Genomic DNA, 19,023 nt, shown 5'->3' with positions numbered 1-19,023 from the left:
AGCACCGTTCCCCCAAAATCCAGGGCCCATAATCAGGAGGCAAGAGGCCAGCATTAAGCCCCCTCCAAAAGCCTCTGTCCCGGGTGAGTCTATCACAGCCCATTCCTGTTCCAACATGACTGCGCTCCAGTGCACAAAGCACGGTCCATAAAGACATGGATGACCGAGTTTGGGGTGGAGGAACTTGCCTGGCCTGCACAGAGTCCTGACCTCTGTGCAGGCTGCACACACCTATGAGCATTCTGCTTTACTTTCTGCTTCAAAATAAGCCATGGCACTACTTTCGGCTATGGACACGTGTCCCAGTAGTCCTGCCCAATGTATTTTGTCATATAGACTTCATCAAAGTATTTTTTAGTTTAGAATAGAGCAGGGAAGGGTCAGACTCCCGGTCAGGTTGGAAATTCTGAATTTTTTTAATTGTCACAAGAAAAGGAGGCGAGGGGAAATATTCCAGTGGGGACACTTGCTCTATGTGGTCTAAAAGAGCATTTCCCTCACTTTGGAGATACTACTTCTCACTCCTGTTGTGTCTGCAGGACAGGAAATGAAGGCAAATCTCCTTAATGGGAATCAGATGGCAAAAAGTGGATTTTAAAGCTGAACTCCAGCTTTTCATACACTTTACAAGCTGGCCCAATTGAACTAAGTCCCTCACTAACATGTGAGGAGCTGGATGTGTGTTATAAAGTGTATGTAGCTGAGGCCACCTACAGCAGGGGCAGGCAACCTGGGGCGCAACAGCTGTGGAACTACATTTCCCATGAGGCATTGCAAGGCTGGCAGTTACAATTACTCCCAGAGGCATGATGGGACTTGTAGTTCTGCAACAGCTGGAGGGCCCAGGGTTGCCTACCCCTGACCTACAGCATACTGCACGGTGTTCCAGATTGGAGCCGAGACCTCCTGTCCCATACCTGGAACACAGAGTATATCTGATTGGCTCTCCACAACAGCTGCTGTGGAACTACATTTCCCATGAGGCATTGCAAGGCTGGCAGTTACAATTACTCCCAGAGGCATGATGGGACTTGTAGTTCTGCAACAGCTGGAGGGCCCCCCAGGTTGCCTACCCCTGACCTACAGCATACCGCACGGTGTTCCGGATTGGAGCCGAGACCTCCTGTCCCATACCTGGAACACAGAGTATATCTGATCGGCGCTCATCCATTCTGAGCAAGCAATGTATTACAGCAATGAATATAAAGGTTCCTCTGAGTCCGATAGGTGGGCTGATGATGTCACAACCTCTGACTCAGCCAATCAGAGGAAGCTTTGTATTCATTGATAGAATACACCGCTTTCTCTGGCTGAGCGCCGTTGTGATAGACCCTATTGTGTTCTGGATATGAGACTGGAGGTCTCGTCTCGAACCCGGAACACCGTGCGGTATGCTGTACTATTCCCACAATCCTCACCCATGTCGTTTCCTAATGACTGGCTTCCTCTTCCAGAAACATGCACAGAGCTTGAGGTCAGATTACAGCCAGCCAGTTTGAAAACAATGAAAAGTCCGCGTCCCTTTCAAGACCAAACCATGCAGTCCTTACCGTGCCGTCCACCCTAGGTGGCACCGTTCTAAGAGTAAAAGAGAGGTAACGGCCATCTTGCTTTCTGGCCCTAACACTGGAGTCCTTCGGGGTTGGAAGAACATGCACTGGATGCAGTTTGATGGAGGAACCTCCTCCTGATGTAATTCTGCTTTTTTATTTTCCAGCTTACTAACAAAGCGCTGAGCAGCAGCAGTCAGACGGAGCTGGAGAGCAGGCTGCACCAACTGACTGAGACCCTGATCCAGAAACAGACCATGCTGGAGAGCCTGAGCACCGAGAAGAACTCGCTGGTCTACCAGCTGGAGAGGCTGGAAAACCAGATGAAGAGCGTACAGGGAAGCGGAGGGGGCGGGTCCACCATCAACATGTCCGCCGTGGATAGCGGAGATGGTACGTTCATGACCCTATTAGGAGTTAAAGCCCAACTCCAACCAAAGGTTTTTGTTCTGTGTGGAAGGAGCAGGAAAGGAGAAGAGCCTCTGGTGTCGGGTTTTTATTGCTTTCTGTCTCTATTGCAGAAGATTTGGAAGATATTTATAGTAAAGTGGGGATGGGAGGGGTGGGAACTTCTGACAATGGTTTTTGTTGCTGTCTGTTCCTTCTTGCCCCAGAGACAATGGCCTCCCTTGTTTTCTTTTCTTGGTGTCACCAGAAAAGGAAGTGAGGGAAAATCTCCCCAATAATAGGCAAGTGGGGGGAAAATCTCCCCAATAATAGGCAAGTGGGGGGAAAATCTCCCCAATAATGGGCAAGCGGGGGGAAAATCTCCCCAATAATAGGCAAGTGGGGGGAAAATCTCCCCAATAATAGGCAAGTGGGGGGAAAATCTCCCCAATAATGGGCAAGCAGGGGGAAAATCTCCCCAATAATAGGCAAGTGGGGGGGGAAATCTCCCCAATAATAGGCAAGTGGGGGGAAAATCTCCCCAATAATAGGCAAGTGGGGGGGAAATCTCCCCAATAATAGGCTAGCGGGGGGGGGAAATCTCCCCAATAATAGGCTAGCGGGGGGGGAAATCTCCCCAATAATAGGCAAGTGGGGGGAAAATCTCCCCAATAATAGGCAAGTGGGGGGGGGGATCTTCCCAATAACGGGGAAGTGGAGGGGGGATCTTCCTAATAACGGGAAAGTGGGGGGGATCTTCCTAATAACGGGAAAGTGGGTGGGGGGGGATCTTCCTAATAGTGGGGGGGATCTTCCTAATAATGGAAGTGGGGGGGGGGGATCTTCCTAATAATGGGGAAGTGGGGGGGGGGGAATCTTCCAAATATTAGGGAAGTCGTGGTGGTGGTGGGGGGGTCTTCCCAATAATAGGGAAGTGGGTGGAAAATCTTCCCAGTAATAGGGAAGTGGGGGGGGAATTCTTCCCAATAATAGGGAAGTGTGTGTGGGGGGGGGGATCTTCCTAATAATAGGAAGGGGGGGGATCTTCCCAATAATAGCGAAGTGGGGGGTGGGGGGGAATCTTCCCAATAATAGGGAAGTGGGGGGGGGGGATCTTCCCAATAATAGGGAAGTGGGGGGGGATCTTCCCAATAATAGGGAAGTGGGGGGGGGGGATCTTCCCAATCATAGGGAAGTGGGGGGGGGATCTTCCCAATAATAGGGAAGTGGGGGGGTGGATCTTCCCAATATTAGGGAAGTGGGGGGGGAGAATGCCCCCAATATTAGGAAGTGGGGGGGGGGGTCTTCCCAATATTAGGGAAGTGGGTGGAAAAGCTCCCCAATATTAGTGAAGTGGACGGGAAAAAGAATTTTGGGTCTTATAGACTCCAGATCCCTCCATAAAGAGTACCTGTCATGTGCCTATTACTGTCACAAGGATGTTTACAATTTCTTGTGACAGCAATAAAAGTGATAAAAAATTTTAAAAAATGAAAGCAACAGTTTAAAAATTAATCAAATAAATTAATAATTAAAAAAAAAAATGAAGTGCCTCTGTCCCCCAGTGTTAGCGTGCAAAGTTGAACACATGAGTTGGTCCCGCACTCACACAACCGGCGATCATCCCACACATGAGGTATCTCCACGAACGTCAGATCATCGGCAGTAATTCTAGCACCAGACCTCCTCTGTAAATTTAAAGTGATAACCTGTACAGGCTTTTAAAGCGCCCCCTATGGATAGTAAAATAGACATTACTTGTTGCTGCTGCGCGGGTGTGTGCAATTTTAAACATGTGACATGTTTGGTATCCATTTACTTGGCGTGACATCATCTTTTTTGATTTTACAAAAAAAATGGGTTATGTATTGTGGTTTTTTTTTGGGGGGGTTTTTTTGTTTTTTTTTAACATTAAAATGATAAAAAAAAGTATTTTTTCCCAAAAATTGCGTTTGAAAAATCGCTGCGCAATATACCGTGCAACATCAAAAAATTGCAAAACACACCAATTTATTCTCTAGGGCTTCTGCTTTAAAAAATATATTTTTTGGGGGTTCTAAGCAATTTTCTAGCAGAAAAAAAAAAGATTGTTACACATAAACAAAAAAAGTGCCAGAAAAAGGCTGGTCTTCAAGGGGTTAATAAACTCTCAATAACAAATTGATTATTATTATTATACAGGATTTTTGTATCGCCAACAGTGTGCGCAGTGCTGTACAATATAAAGGGTGACAGTACGATTACAACATAATTCAATATAGAAGGAATGGGAAGGACCTGCTTGTGGAGCTTACAATCTAAAGGGAGGGGCAAGCACTACAAAAGGTAATGGCCGCGGGGAATGATCTGATGGGGGTGACTCGGGTACAGTTTTTAGGTGGAGGTGGGGTAGGCTTCCCTGAATAAATTGAGTTTTTAAGGATCTTGTAAAGACGGACAGGGTAGGAGCTGACCAGACATGCTGGGGTAGGGAGTTCCAGGGGATGGGAAAGGTTCTGAAAAAGTCCTGGAGGCGAGCATGGGAGGAGCCAAGTAGCATGTTCTCTCATGTACTTCTGTTGATACTATCCCCTGTTTTTGCAGCACAGTCTTACACCAACATGTATGGCGCTGATGTTTTCACCTATAGGGTGGCTACACTGCCATAAGGGATTTCCCTGGATCTCCATTGTCAGCCACCCGCACGTGTACTCTGCCAGCTGGGACTACAAAGGTTTGAGAGGAGCAACCTGCATAGATTGCACTAGAGGGGCCACACATACACGTTATGGGTTGGGAGTGAGGAATCGTGGGACCTGTAGTCCTGACACAAGAGCTGACCTGATGCTATTAGAGTAGGCACACGTACACATTATGAGCTGGGTGTGACGAATCCTGGGACATGTAGTCCCAACGCAAAAGGTCACCCAATGCTATTAGAGTGGGCATGCATGTGCATTATGGGCTGGCCAAGAGGAATCGTGGGATATGCAGTACTGACACAGGAGGTGACTTGATGCTATTAGAGTAAGTACATACGCACATTATGAGCTGGGAGAGAGAAATCGTGGGGTAAGGAAGTTCTAATGCAGGAGGTCACCTGATGTTAGTAGAGTAGGCACACATGGGCTGGAAGCAAGGAATCGTGAGGCGTGTAGTCCAGATGCAGGCAGTCACTAGAAGGGGCACACATGGACACTATGCGCTGGGAGCAAGGAATCCTGGGATAATGAAGTCCTAATGCAGGAGGTCACCTGATGCGATTAGAGCAGGCATACAGGATCGTTATGGTCTGGGAGCAAGGATTCATAGGATATGTTTTAATGCAGGAGGCCCTTATGATGCCATTAGAGCGGGCACACATGGGCTCAGAGCAAGATATCGTGGGACATGTAGTCCACACGCATGCAGTCACCAGATGCTGTTAGAGCAGGCACACATGGGCTAGGAGCAAGGAATTATGGGACATGTAGTCCAGACACAGACAGTCGCCAGATCCTGTTAGAGCAGGCACACATGAGCTGGGAGCAAGGAATCATGGGACATGTAGACCAGACGCAGACAGTCACCAGATGCTATTGGAACAGGCACACATGGACACTATAGGCTGCGAGCAAGGAATCGTGGGATATGTAGTCCTGACATAGGAAGCCACCTGTTTTATTGGGTGAACAGTGACCATTCTCTGATATGAACATTCGGGCAAGGGCCACAAGGATGGCGCTGGCTGCACAAATTTTGAGCAGGCAAATGCAAGCCTTTGGGGCAAAATACCAGTAAATAACCTGGCAACTGTTAATAGCAGCATGGAGTTAAAATGCATTATACAGCGAGGGTTTAATAGCACTTTAAACCTTTTCCTCCAGCTTTTCCTACTGCACAGCATTGTGGGAAGTGTGACTCCATCTTGTCACACTATTTTCTAAACAGACTTCCAGAATCTAAGTTCTAGAATATCCTGCAGATGAGAGAACCAAGTGGTCCATTTCTTCTCAATCACAGCTCCATGTCTCTGATTGGCATTGGTAATGAACTCTCTCTTCTGCTTTTCCTAGGTGCCCGTCTAAGGAGCGTCCCGGTTCTGTTCAGCGACTCCGACACAAACGTGGCCGGCATGTACGGCAGGGTCCGGAAAGCTGCGACCACCATAGACCAGTTTAGGTAATGATCGAGTATCCATTATTTAACTGTACTGCGGAGTTAGCTGTTTGGTTGGAGTGCCTCTTAAACTGGGCTTTTGTTTTTTTTGCCTTTTTCAGTATCCGTCTCGGCATATTCCTGAGAAGATATCCTATTGCTCGATTATTTATTATTATTTATATGGTAAGTAGAGAATAGTCCTCAATTCGCTTAACCGCTTGCTGACCATATAACATGGATATACTGCGGCAAGGCGGCTCTGCTGCACCAGATCACATACCTAGTACATGATCTGGTACTTCCAGGTAGGGGGGGATTTTTACACAGCAGATGCCAATCATCGGGTGTCGGCCAATAGATTACTGCTGGCACCCACCGATCGTCCGGAACACACACAGGGCACAAAACAAGGAAGAGCTCTGTCCTGTCAGTGAGGAAGTAATGGATTTACTTTCCCCGCAAAGCAGGGAATGAAATCGATTACTTCCTCTAATAAAAGCACCTCACACAGTACACCAAAACACTGGCTAGGCACACATTTAACCCTTTGATCGTCCCTGATGTTTAACCCCTTCCCAGCCAGTGTCATTAGTACAGTGACAGTGCATATTTTTAGCACTGATCACTGTATTAGTGTCACTGATTCCCAAAAAGTGTCAGTTAGGGTGTCCGCCGTAATATCGCAGTCTCACTATAAGTCGCTGATCGTCGCCATTACTAGTAAAAAAAAAATAAATAAATAAAAATATCCCATAGTTTGTAGACGCTATAACTTTTGTGCAAACCGATCGATATACGATTATTGGGGTTTTTTTTTTTTTTTTTTTTTTTTTACCACTTGACCTGAATTCCCGGGAGGCCATCATATGACGACCTCCCCTGTGCACTCGCCCTGCAGGGCACGCACCGAGCGCGCTGTGAGCACGCTGTGATCACCGAGTCACTGAGACTTGGGTGATCACCGATCCAAGTAAGGGGCCGGTCCCGGCCCCTTACCATGTGATCAGCTGTCAGCCAATGACAGCTGATCACATCATGTAAACAAAAGATCAGTAATCGGTTTTATTTTCTACTCGCGCTGATAGCGTGAGTAGAAAAAAAAGCCGATCACCGGATGTGAGGGACATCGGTCCCGAAGTGGAAGAGGCACATCTGCCTCATCAGTGCCACGTAACAGTGCCCACAAGTGCCACCTGTAGTGCCAATCAGTGCCACCTATCACTGCCGCCTATCAGTGCCCATCAGTGCCGCCTCATCAGCGTACATCAATGAAGGAGAAAAATTACCTGATTTTAAATTTTTTATAAAAAAATGATTTTACTTTTTTTTTTTTTTTTTTTTTACAAGAAGTTAAAACTGCAGAGGTTATCAAATACCACCAAAAGAAAGCTCTATTTGTGGTGAAAAAATGATAAAAAATTGGGTACAATGTTGTCTGACTGCGCAATTGTCATTCAAAATGCGTCAGCGCTCAAAGCTGAAAATTGGTCTGGATAGGAAGGGGGTTCAAGTGCCCAGTAAGCAAGTGGTTAAATTATTGGATATGTTTTATAGCAGAAATTTAAAAAAATATATATTTTTTTTAAATTGTCAGACCATTTTGTTTATAGCTCAAAAAAAAAAAACCCAATTAACGCAGAGGTGATAAAATGCCACCAAAAGACAGCTCTATTTGTGGGGAAAAAAAGGACATACATTTTATTTGGATACAGCATCGCACGACCGCAAAAAAAAATTTTTTTGGATATGTTTTATAGCAGGAATTAAAAAAATTATTTTTATTTATTTTAATTTTTTTTTAAATTGTCGGACTATTTTGTTTATAACGTAAAAAAAAAATACCAAAAAAAACCCGCAGAGGTGTTAAAATACCACCAAAAGAAGCTCTATTTGTGGGGAAAAAATAGGACATACATTTTATTTGGGCACAGCGTTGCACGACCGCACAATTGGCAGTTAAAACAACGCAGTGCTGTATCGCGAAAAATGGCCTGATCGTGAAGGGGGGGTAAAACCTTCTGGAGGTCAAGTGGTTAAAGGATAAGTTCACTTTAAAAAAAAAAAAAAAGTAGAGAGAGAGATCCACATCTTTTTACAGGTTGTGCATTTATTTTTTATTATTTAGCAGGGATGGCAGGAGTCTGATGCCAGGTCTGATTCGGGTACCTACACTTCTTGCTTTTAAACAAAAACATTTAGGGCTTGTTCACACACAGTGCGGTGACCTATCAGTCTCCACAGTGCATCAATGCAGGTCACCACTAGGACACATAGAAAACAATTCTTTACTATGTGCCCCTTCACACCACAACACTGGTGTGATGTGCGGAGAAAGGAGCTGTGGTAAAGTGCAGACATGCAGTATTTTTCCTAGAGCACAGCGGATGGCACTGCATGCGTGAGCTAGTGTGAACCAGCCTTTTAATGCAGGGGTAGGCAACCTCGGCACCCCAGCTGTGGTGAAACTACAAATCCCATCATACCTCTGCCTCTAGGAGTCATACCTGTGATTGTCTGGGTCTTGCAATGTCTCATGGGACTTGTAGTTTCACCACAGCTGGAGGGGCCGAGGTTGCCTTCCCCTGCTCTAATGCATAAGGAGCTGAATTATTGTATCTTTTATATCTGCTTGGAGTTCAGCTTTACGTATCTTTTTAATTCCAGGGAGCTCACTCCTTCCTGCGCTCACACTCCTTTGCACTTTGCCTGCAGAGCTGAGTAACAAACACACCCCTCAGCACCAGTGTCCTCACACAGACTGTGACAGTGCTAGGCCTTACCACTGGGGGAGGATAGGCAGGAGGCACATAGGATTCACACTGATGTAGAGTACAAAGCTCTAGAATATTGTTTCTGGGTAGAGAAGACCGGCTTGCCAATATTTACTGGGTTTGGTAATCCCAGATCAGGTTCTGGAGCTTAGAGACTTTAACCACCAGCGACGTACCGGTATGTCACTAGACTTCAATGTTATACCGAGATGATGCCTATAGTACGTTTTTTTTTTTTTTTATGGTGTGTGTGTGTGTGTATGTGTGTATATATATATATATATTACTTTTATTTATTTTTTTTATATAGTATATACTATTATATACATTTTTTTTGTATAGTATGGTTTTTTTTTTTTTTTTTTTTTTTTTTTTTTAGAGCTGACGGTCTCTTGTAAAAGCAATTCTAGTGGCTAACTAGCCACTGGATTGCTTTTACAAGGAGGGGATGTGTTAGCCGCTTCGATTGCTGTTACAAGACAAGGTCTCCTCTCCCGATGCGATGGCTGCAGGGGAAGGTGCTGGGAGACCCCCGCTGATGTCAGCCGAGGAGAGGAGGAGACCGGTGGGCAGTCACGTGAGCGCCGAACGGCGCTCTGAAGTAAGCTATTATACTGCATATTTTTAGAAATGACATGCACTGGGGAGCTTACTTTTATATATCAGAGGTAACTATAGAAGGAAAACGCTGTTATTTTATAGTGCACGAGGCGGGGATCGGGGGAAATGACAGGCAGAGAGGGTAGGAGAACAGTTGACCACGGTGTCAGGGCTCAGCAGCCCTGATTAGCGTGGTCAGTTTACAGGGAGGAGGGTATAGCCAGGCAGGATCAGCCAGGTATTTCAGGTGATATGGGGAGGCCAAATGACACAGCACAAGCACTGCGCTGTATAACATGCTTTAAGGAAACGGGATCATTTTTTTTGGGGGGGGGGTTAGCAAATGCTTTAAAGACCTGGTCAGTTTGCAGTGACATTCCTTTGGTATGAGTCAGCTAAGGTAACCAGACTTTCTCCTGTATGGCCTCTTAGCCTGATTTAGAATTCATTATTAGGGATCGTGAGCCAACAATCGTAATGAGATATGAAATTTACAATTTACAATCAGGAGAAGAGTTCAGAGAAGGTCTGAGGGAGCAGTGCCAAGAGCAGTGGCGTTGTTGAGGAGAGAGCCAGGTGGCTTGTCATTTTCCATTATGTTTTGCTGATGAAAACTCCCCTGTGTGGGCAATTATTTATGAACTTTTACTTTTCCTTTTTTCAAAAAAAATGGGCTGCCAAGCCCTTAAAGGGGTTGTAAAGTCAGAAGGTTCTTTATCTTAATGGATTCAATGCATTAAGATAAAAAGCCTTCTGTGTGCAGCAGCCCCCCTAATACTTACCTGAGCCCCATCTCTGTCCAGCGATGTCCACGAGTGTCTCTCCCTCCTGATTGACTGAGAGACAGCAGCAGCGCCATTGGCTCCCGCTGCTGTCAATCAAAGTCAGTTGGCCAATCAGGAGAGAGAGAGGGGGCAGGGCCGAACGTCTGAATGGACACGGGGAGCTGCAGCTTGGCTCAGGTGCCCCCATAGCAAGCAGCTTGCTGTGGGGGCACTCAACAAGAGGGAAGGGCCAGGAGCACAGAAGAGGGACCGAGAAGAGGAGGATCTGAGCTGCTCTGTGCAAATTCACTGCAACATAGCAAGTATAACATGTTTGTTATTTTTATAGAATAAAAAAAAAAAACGAGACTTTACAATCACTTTAACCACTTCAGCCCCGGAAGGATTTACCCCTTTCCTGACCAGAGCACTTTTTGCGATTCGGCACTGCGTCACTTTAACTGACAATTGCGCGGACGTGCGACGTGGCTCCGAAACAAAATTGACGTCCTTTTTTTCCCACAAATAGAACTTTTCTTTTGGTGCTATTTGGTCACCTCTGCACTTTTTTTTTTTTTTTTTGCGCTATAAAGAAAAAAGAGTGACAATTTTGAAAAAAAAAAGCAATATTTTTTTTTTTGCTATAATAAATATCCCCCCAAAAAATATATAAAAAAACTACTTTCTTTCTCAGTTTAGGCCGATATGTGTTCTTCTACGCATTTTTGGTAAAAAAAAAAAAATCACAGTAAAGCGTATATTGATTGGTTTGCGCAAAAGTTATCGCGTCTACAAAATAGGGGATAGATCTATGGCATTTTTATTTATTTATTTTTTTTTTTATTAGTTATGGCGGTGAACTGCGATTTTATTTATTTTTATTTCTTTTGTCGTGACTGCGACATTATGGCAGACACTTTTGACACATTTTTGGGACCGTTGTCATTTATACAGCGATCAGTGCTATAAAAATGTACTGATTACTGTGTAAATGACACTGGCAGGGAAGGGGGTTAAACACTAGGGGGTGATCAAGGGGTTAAGTGTGTCCTAGGGAGTGATTCTAACTGTGGGGGGGGGGCTACCTAGGACATGACAGCAATAACGGCTCCCGATGACGGGGAGCAGTAGATCTGTCATGCCACAAGGCAGAACAGGGAAATGCCTTGTTTACATCTCCCCGTTCTGACGCAATCGCAGGCCCCCGGTGGACATAGAGTCCGCGGGCACGATCACAGTGTTTGCGGCATGCACGTAATGCCGCGATTTAAAGGACACGTATCTGTACGCCCATTTGCCCAGCCGTGCCATTGTGCCGACGTACATCGTCATGCGCTGGTCGGCATGTGGTTAACCACAGTTCAGACTGGCGTGGACGCACTACAAACGCATCGACCACTAAGCTGAGTCCGCGGTCACGGAAGTTCGAGGCGCGCGTGCCCACAACGCCGCGTTTTTAAAGGGGACGTTCCTGTACGCCCATTTGCCCTGCCGTGCCATTGTGCCGAGGTACATCGTTGTGCGCTGGTCGGCATGTGGTAAACCACAGTTCAGACTGGCGTGGACGCACTACAAACGCATTAACCACTAAGCTGATCTCCCCCTATCAGAAGGCGTATTGCAGAGACAGGAAAGGGGTCTGACAAAAAAGGAGGAAATCTCTAATTTTATTAATTTTTTATTTTGTATTTCAGGCGCTCCTGCACCTCTGGGTGATGATTGTACTTCTGACCTACACCCCAGAAATGCACCACGATCACCCCTCCGGGAAATAGGCGTGAGACTGTCACTCGCTCAGCATCGCTGCCGATATTCAGCTGTTCTAAGACTGATCTCTATATCATTCTTCTGGCTAGCCTAGACAAACGCATCACTTTCCACTGAACCCGCCCACTACGATCTGTAGACCGTCGTTTTCTCTACATCCACTACAGGAATAGATTCCATTACTGACAAGGTTTTATCATACAATGGGGGGGGGGGAGATTTACTAAAACTGGAAAGTGCAAAATCTGTTGCCGCTCTGCATGGGAGCCAATCAGCTTCTAACTTCACCTTGTCCAATTAGGCTTTGACAATAAAACCTGGAAGCTGATTGGTTGCTGTGCACAGCTGCTCCAGATTTTGCACTAAAAAAAAAAAAATAACTCAACCCCAGTGTGTGTTCCCTTAATGAGCATTGAAAAAGGTTTATTAAAAACGTAAAAACTAACATTATAAGGTTCTGCTCACACGGGGTTTATCTTGTATAAGAGCAGTGAGTACAGCAACGCCTTAGGAAAGATTTCGGCAAGCAGCTTCATTGAAGCCTTAAAGTGGTTTTTAAGAGCAAAGGGTTTTTTTTTACCCTGATACATTCTCTGCATTAAATTAAAGGCATACTTTTTTTTTTATCTTAATGCATTCTAAAAACCTGTGTTTAGAACCCCCCCCGCAATACTTACCTGAGCCCCATCTCGATCCGGCGATGTTGTATGGGAGACTCAGCTGTCTGGGACTCCCCCCTTTTCATTGGCTGAGACAGCAGCGAGCGCCATTGGCTGTCAATCAAAGTCTGTGCAGCCAATGAGAGGAGAGAGAGGGCGAGGCCGAGCCACGGGTCTGTGTCTGAATGGATCGGCTCAGGTGTCCCCCGAAGCAAGCTGCTTGCTCTGGGGGGGGGGGCACTCTGCGAAGGGGGAGGGGCCAGGAGCGGTGGCGAGGAACCCGAGAAGAGGAGGATCTGGGCTGCTCTGTGCAAAGCAGGTAAGTGTAACGTTATTCACTTTATGTGAATGTATATCGCTTTAAGATGAAAAAAAAAAAAACACCTGTGATCGGACGCCACTCCCCTTATACTTTCCCTGAGTCAGATCTCGATCCAGCACTGTGCCCGTCTGCAGCAGCGTCTCTCTCCGCTCCTCTCCCTTCTCATCACAGCCAATGAGAGAGCAGGAGGCGTGGACAAGCCTTGCTGTACGTGGCAGCGGACACACAGAGCTGGCTCAGGAGCGAGCGCGCACGAGTGCCCCTGTAGTAAACGGCTAACTATAGTGGGCATTTGGCAGGAGGGAGGAGCCAAGCGCACCAGTGGTGGACCCAAGGAGAGGAGAATCAGGGCTGCTCTGTGTAAAACCACAACACAGAGCAGGTAAGTATAACAAAAAAAACCTTCTGTCCCAGTATCAGCTTTTTAAGCACAGTGTGTGTTCTGCTTATTTTGCCTTTCCAGGTTCCTCCTCCTCCACAACACCATGCTAATGACATTTTTAGATTTAACCTTTTAATGACATGCCTTATTTTACACAGTGACATCAGTGCAATTCTATAGGCAATGCAGGAAGATTATGGCTGTCTGGAGGAGTGGGCAGTCCTAGTGTAGGCTGTATTTGCAATTGGACCACCCCTAGGTATCGCCCACATGTAATGCTAAGCTTGCATGCAATCCAGTGGATGGAAGGGGGTAGGTAGGTAGGTGGAGGACTGTCTGGTTGTGGAGGAAAGCGCTAAATGATGCTAGACGTCCTCCAGCCAGGAAACGGGGCAGGATCTATCTGACGAGCTGCAGCTTCTCGTGCACATTGTGAGGAGCTCACAGTTTGCAGTGAAATCAGAGTCAACAGTTTTCAGTCTAGGAGAGGAGCCGGTACAACAAAGTGGCTGCAGGTCAGATTTAAAGGGGGTTCTAAAGGCAGAATATTTTATCTGCATTCTGTGCATTAAAGAGGAGCTGCAGTCTGCTCACATAATTGTAATGAAAAACATCTTTGCCATTCTGAAACTTCCCTCCAACCACTTTGCATATTATTTTATATATACTGTGATTCTGTACCTGCCAAATATGCTGCAGAAATCTCCCTCCGCTGAGTCTGGCTGCAGCCATTTTAACTGTGGGCAGCTGAAGCTGCTGCCTGTTCACTTCCTGGATTTACACAGACACACAGAGGCAAACCTCCAGCTCTGACTCATCCCCTCTCCCTTCCTGGCAAACACGCATGAGAGTGAGAGAGAGAGCTGTACATGATGTCATAAGCCTAGGCCAGTGATGGAGACCCTTGGCACCCCAGATGTTTTGGAACTACATTTCCCATGATGCCCCAGCACTCTGCAGTGTAGTTGAGCACCATGGGAAATGTAGTTCCAAAACATCTGGGGTGCCAAGGGTCTCCATCACTGCTCTAGGCTTATGACCAGACAAGAAACAGGAAGTGGGCTGTATAAGGGATTTACTGGCATAAAAAAAATGTTTTACTATCCAAAGTTAAAACAACAACAAGGGCAGAAGATCTAATAGATGGAAAAATGACCGAGGGTCCGCTTAAAAAAAAAAAAAAAAAAAGTCTTGAGTACAACTTCCCCCCTAGCCCCCCCTTCCACCCTTATACTTACCTGAGCCCCATCTCGATCCAGCGCCACTGGCCCCTGCGGGTGTTGATCACAGCCAGTGAGGAGGGGGGGGGCGGAGCCAAGTCATGCTCTGTGTGTCAATGGACCCGGGCGCGAGCCCCATAGCAAGCGGTTTGCTATAGTGGGCACTTGGCAGGGGGGGAGAGGAGCCATGGCGGGGGGACCCGAGAAGAGGGGGATCCTCTGTGCAAAACCAACTGTACAGGGGAGGGAAGTATGACATGTTTGTTATTTAAAAAAAAAAAAAAAAAAATCCAACGTGTACCAATCACTTTAAGGGGGTGCTGATGGTGACTTTAAACAAGTAACTAGCAGCCATTCAAGTAGTGCTGACCTGTGTTTAATGTCCCCAAACTGGAACTGAAGGGATCCACAATGCCGCTGGAAGCTTGCTGCTCTTATACAGGCTGGACCCCGTGTGAGCGGGGCGATGGCGGCACAGAACCCTCCGCCCGTCTGTTCCCGGGACACACTGGACAAGCAGAGAGGGCTTTGTGTTCTGTTGCCTCCTACTGATTTCGTTTTTTTTATATTATTTCTTCATGACAGGTTCACTTTAAATACTGGGTTCAGTTTTCCCACTTTTATTAAAGTTCCTCTTTGGACTTTTTCTTAACGAAATGATACTGTGTTCTGTCAAATTTAGCCAACTCGTCAGAAACTCCAACCACCTCACTTCTGGTTTCTTTAAACCATCAGCAATTGGAGATTTCGACGAATTGCTGTTCGGACGCAACACCGGCAACCGTTTACAGTCCGCTGCACGATAAAATGAGCAGGGATCGTTACGCGTTCCGATACTAACCAACAAAATGGCCGCCGCCGAGGAGGCAACAACTTTGTCCTTGTTAGCCGCTGTGCTGTCAAAATGGCAAAATCTTCCGGTACCGGACTGTATTCGGCTGCCGGTGTTGTGTCCGAGCAACACTTCATCGAAATCGGCAATTACTGATGGTTTAAAGAAACCGGAAGTGAGGTGGTTGAAGTTTCTGACGAGTTTGGCTAATTTGACAGAACACTGGTTTCCTCTTTCTGCAGATGTAAGATTTTCTTGCTGTATCTTCACAATAACTCAACTCTCAATTCTATTTTGTTTATATTCTTTCTGCATGTGAGGGGGCGGGCAGAATAAGCAAAACATTGTATTTTTTCTTTAACAGGAAACGCCCGCTGATCAGGTATTTACTCACAATGAGGCAATGATTCAATCTTATATGAAGAATAATTTCATAGCGTTAGAAATCACATATAGAGGAGTAGCTGGCTTAAAGTATTCATCCGCTTTTGTACATGTAAAGCAGTGGTCTCCAAACTGAGGCCCTAGGGCCAGATGCGGCCCTTTGCTTGCCTTTATCTGGCCCTTTGGGGCACTATTCCATATGTAAAGCAGTGGTCTCCAAACTGAGGCCCGGGGGCCGGATGTAGCCCTTTGCTTGCCTTTATCTGGCCCTTTGGGGCACTATTCCTCATGTAAAGCAGTGGTCTCCAAACTGAGGCCTGGGGGCTGGATGTGGCCCTTTGCTTGCCTTTATCTGGGCCCTTGGGGCATTATTTCTCATGTAAAGCAGTGGTCTCCAAACTGAGGCCCTAGGGCCAGATGCGGCCCTTTGCTTGCCTTTATCTGGCCCCTTGGGGCACTATTCCCACTATTCTGCCATCTGACACCAACAAAGGAGCGCCTTTTTTCCCATTGACACCTATAATGGGGCACTGTTCCCCCCTATGATGCAAACAATGGGGCACTATTCCTTCCCCCTAATTACAAATCTGGCGATGTTCCCCCCCACTCTGAAATTTCCACTCCCACCGGCCACCGTCTGGCCCTCCCTAAAGTCTGAAGGACAATAAACTGGCCCTTTGTTTAGAAAGTTTGGAGACTCCTGATGTAAAACATGGGGTGCTCAACTTGTGGCCCTCCAGCTGTTGCGGAACTACAAATCCCACAAGGCATTGCAAGGCTGACAGGTACAAGCATAACTTCTAAAGGCAGAGGTATGAAGGGGCTTGTAGTTTCGCAACAGCTGAAGGGCCACAGGTTGAGCTCCCATGATGTAAAGCAGGGGTAGGCAACCTCGGCACTCCACCTGTTGTGGAACTACATTTCCCATGAGACATTGCAAGGCTGGCAGTTACAATTACTCCCAGAGGCATGATGGGACTTGTAGTTTCACAACAGCTAAAGGGCCCCAGGTTGAGCTCCCATGATTGTAAAGTAACCATGGGCAAACCTCTGCTGACCTCTCCAGCTGCACAAAGTCACTTTCCCTTCACTCGCCCTTATTTCTTTTTGGCTATCAGGATCGGGGAAAAAAATATCTGCGGTACGTTTTAAAATAGGTGGCCATGAAGCGCGGGGGCTTGACCACTCAGACACCTGCTGCTTTGTTAACCTGATTGGGCACGGCACAGGTTCGCTTTAAAGTTTCATTTCCAGGCTTAAGGTCTTGCCCTTCCTCCAAGCGACCGCCATGTGAGATTAAAAAAAAAATCCTAATCTGTGGGCTCGGTCACACTAGCAGTTGACTTCCAAAATGGCGCACTTTGCTTACTGTTATCGCATCTTGAGCCAGCAACATCTTAGACACTACACGCAGCCCACTCTTAATTAATCTATGGCCAGGAAAATCCAAGATAGCGCACGTCTACCACTTGACAATCCTTGGGCCAGCAACGTCCAAGATGGCATACCTTCACCCATACCAATTCTAGGGCCTACCATGCCCAAGATGGTATGTGCCTACCCCTACCAGTCTTTGGGCCAGCAACATCCAAGATGGCGCACGTTGCCTACCCTTACCGATCTTTGGGTCAGCAACGTATAAGATGGCGCACGTCTCCTACTCCTATTCTTGTCAAATCTTAATCCAGCAACATCTAAGTCAGTGCATGCAGCCTTCTCCTACCAAATCTATGGCCAGCAAAGTCCAAGATGGCGCACATCTGCCCCTTGCCAATCCTTGGGCCAGCAACATCCAAGATGGTGCACACCCACCCTTATTAATCCTTGGGCTAGCACTGTCCAAAACAGAGCACACCTACCCTAATCAACCCTTGAGCCAGCAACGTCCATGATGGTTCTCACCTACCCTTACCAATCCTTGAGCCAGCAACATCCATGATGGTGCACACCTACTCTTACCAATCCTTGGTCCAGGAACATCCATGATGGTTCACACCTAGCCCTTACCAATCCTTGGGCCAGCAAGTCCATGATGGTTCACACCTACCCTTACCAATCCTTGGTCCAGCAACATCCATGATGGTTTACACCTAGCCCTTACTAATCCTTGGTCCAGCAACATCCATGATGGTTCACACCTAGCCCTTACCAATCCTTGGTCCAGCAACGTCCACGATGGTGCACACCTACCTTTACCAATCCTTGGTCCAGCAACATCCATGATGGTTTACACCTACCCTTACCAATCCTTGGTCCAGCAACATCCATGATGGTTTACACCTACCCTTACCAATCCTTGGTCCAGCAACATCCATGATGGTTTACACCTACCCTTACCAATCCTTGGTCCAGCAACATCCATGATGGTTCACACCTAGCCCTTACCAATCCTTGAGTCAACACTGTTTCAGCTCACATAGCCCACCCCTGCCAAGCTGACCAAAATATATTTCATTAAAAATTTTCAAGGGTTTGAAAAATAATCTGCAGCACCATTGTGGATATTCAGTACATATACTGTATTTATCAGAGACTGTATGTAAAAAATCTAAAGAAAATATTAAGAAGTTCCTGAAAAAAATTTCAGACTCTTTGGCACTTGTAAGATTTTAAATGTAAATAGTTTTTTTTTTTCTTTAATCTGTATAAGATTTGGGGCTGTCGAATGACTAGTGCAATCTTTTAGTAAATAAATTTAAATAATAAAATATCAATTCTTTTCCCCGCTCTGGATCTTGTATTTCTTTCTTTTTTTTTGGTTCATTTTTTCTGTGACTAATTTCAGGTAACCCATGTCGGGGCCTCTTCATAGAGGTCTCAATGATGATGTTCTGACATAAGGGGAAGCGCGGTAGAGGAGACGTTGCGTGCGGTGGTAGTTGTAGTTGCTCCAAAGCAATAAAGCTTGTTTAACCAATTGCTGTCCAATCTTTCACATACATGCTAGAAAATTACTTAGAATCCCCAATCGTGATGTATTTTCCTAAAGCCGAAGCAGAGAGAATAAAATGGTGGCTGTTGCAGTTTTCTATGTTGCATCATATTTGTGCAGCCATTTATCAAATGCAAGTTTTCAGGAAAAAAAATAAACTTAAAGCGGAGTTCCACCCATAAAATGAACTTTACAGTATTAAACAGCAATAACTATTTTCTTACTCGTTAAAATGGCGTTCCACCCAAAAAAAAAAAAAAAAAAATTTGGAAATTTTTTTTTTTTTTTTACTCACCTCTAAATAGCTGTTGCTAGGGGGTCCCTAATAGTCTGC

At 46.0% G+C, this 19,023-nt stretch overlaps 1 protein-coding gene across 2 annotated transcripts in view; it reads left to right on the top strand.

Moving 5' to 3' along the window:
• Window positions 1-18,486, top strand: part of GOLGA5 (golgin A5) — a 50,792-nt gene extending 32,306 nt beyond the window's left edge. Inside the window, exons 10-14 of one of the 2 annotated variants that reach the window (XR_012237038.1) lie at window positions 1,718-1,943; window positions 5,972-6,077; window positions 6,176-6,239; window positions 11,886-15,894; window positions 16,073-18,486. Coding sequence is in view for 1 of the 2 variants with exons in the window: in XM_073608849.1 (XP_073464950.1) it covers window positions 1,718-1,943; window positions 5,972-6,077; window positions 6,176-6,239; window positions 11,886-11,966 (477 nt within the window). In the remaining variant the exon portion in view is untranslated. Of the gene's footprint in view, window positions 1-1,717; window positions 1,944-5,971; window positions 6,078-6,175; window positions 6,240-11,885 lie in introns of both variants that reach the window. The other variant, XM_073608849.1, reaches the window with a different exon arrangement.
• Window positions 18,487-19,023: the final 537 nt, after the last annotated feature.

The sequence above is a fragment of the Aquarana catesbeiana genome, linkage group LG13 (genome assembly GCF_042186555.1).
Source record: "Aquarana catesbeiana isolate 2022-GZ linkage group LG13, ASM4218655v1, whole genome shotgun sequence".
Lineage (NCBI taxonomy): Eukaryota > Metazoa > Chordata > Amphibia > Anura > Ranidae > Aquarana > Aquarana catesbeiana.
The sequence above is the reverse complement of the archived record's forward strand: the minus strand, read 5'-3'. Positions and strand labels throughout refer to the sequence as shown.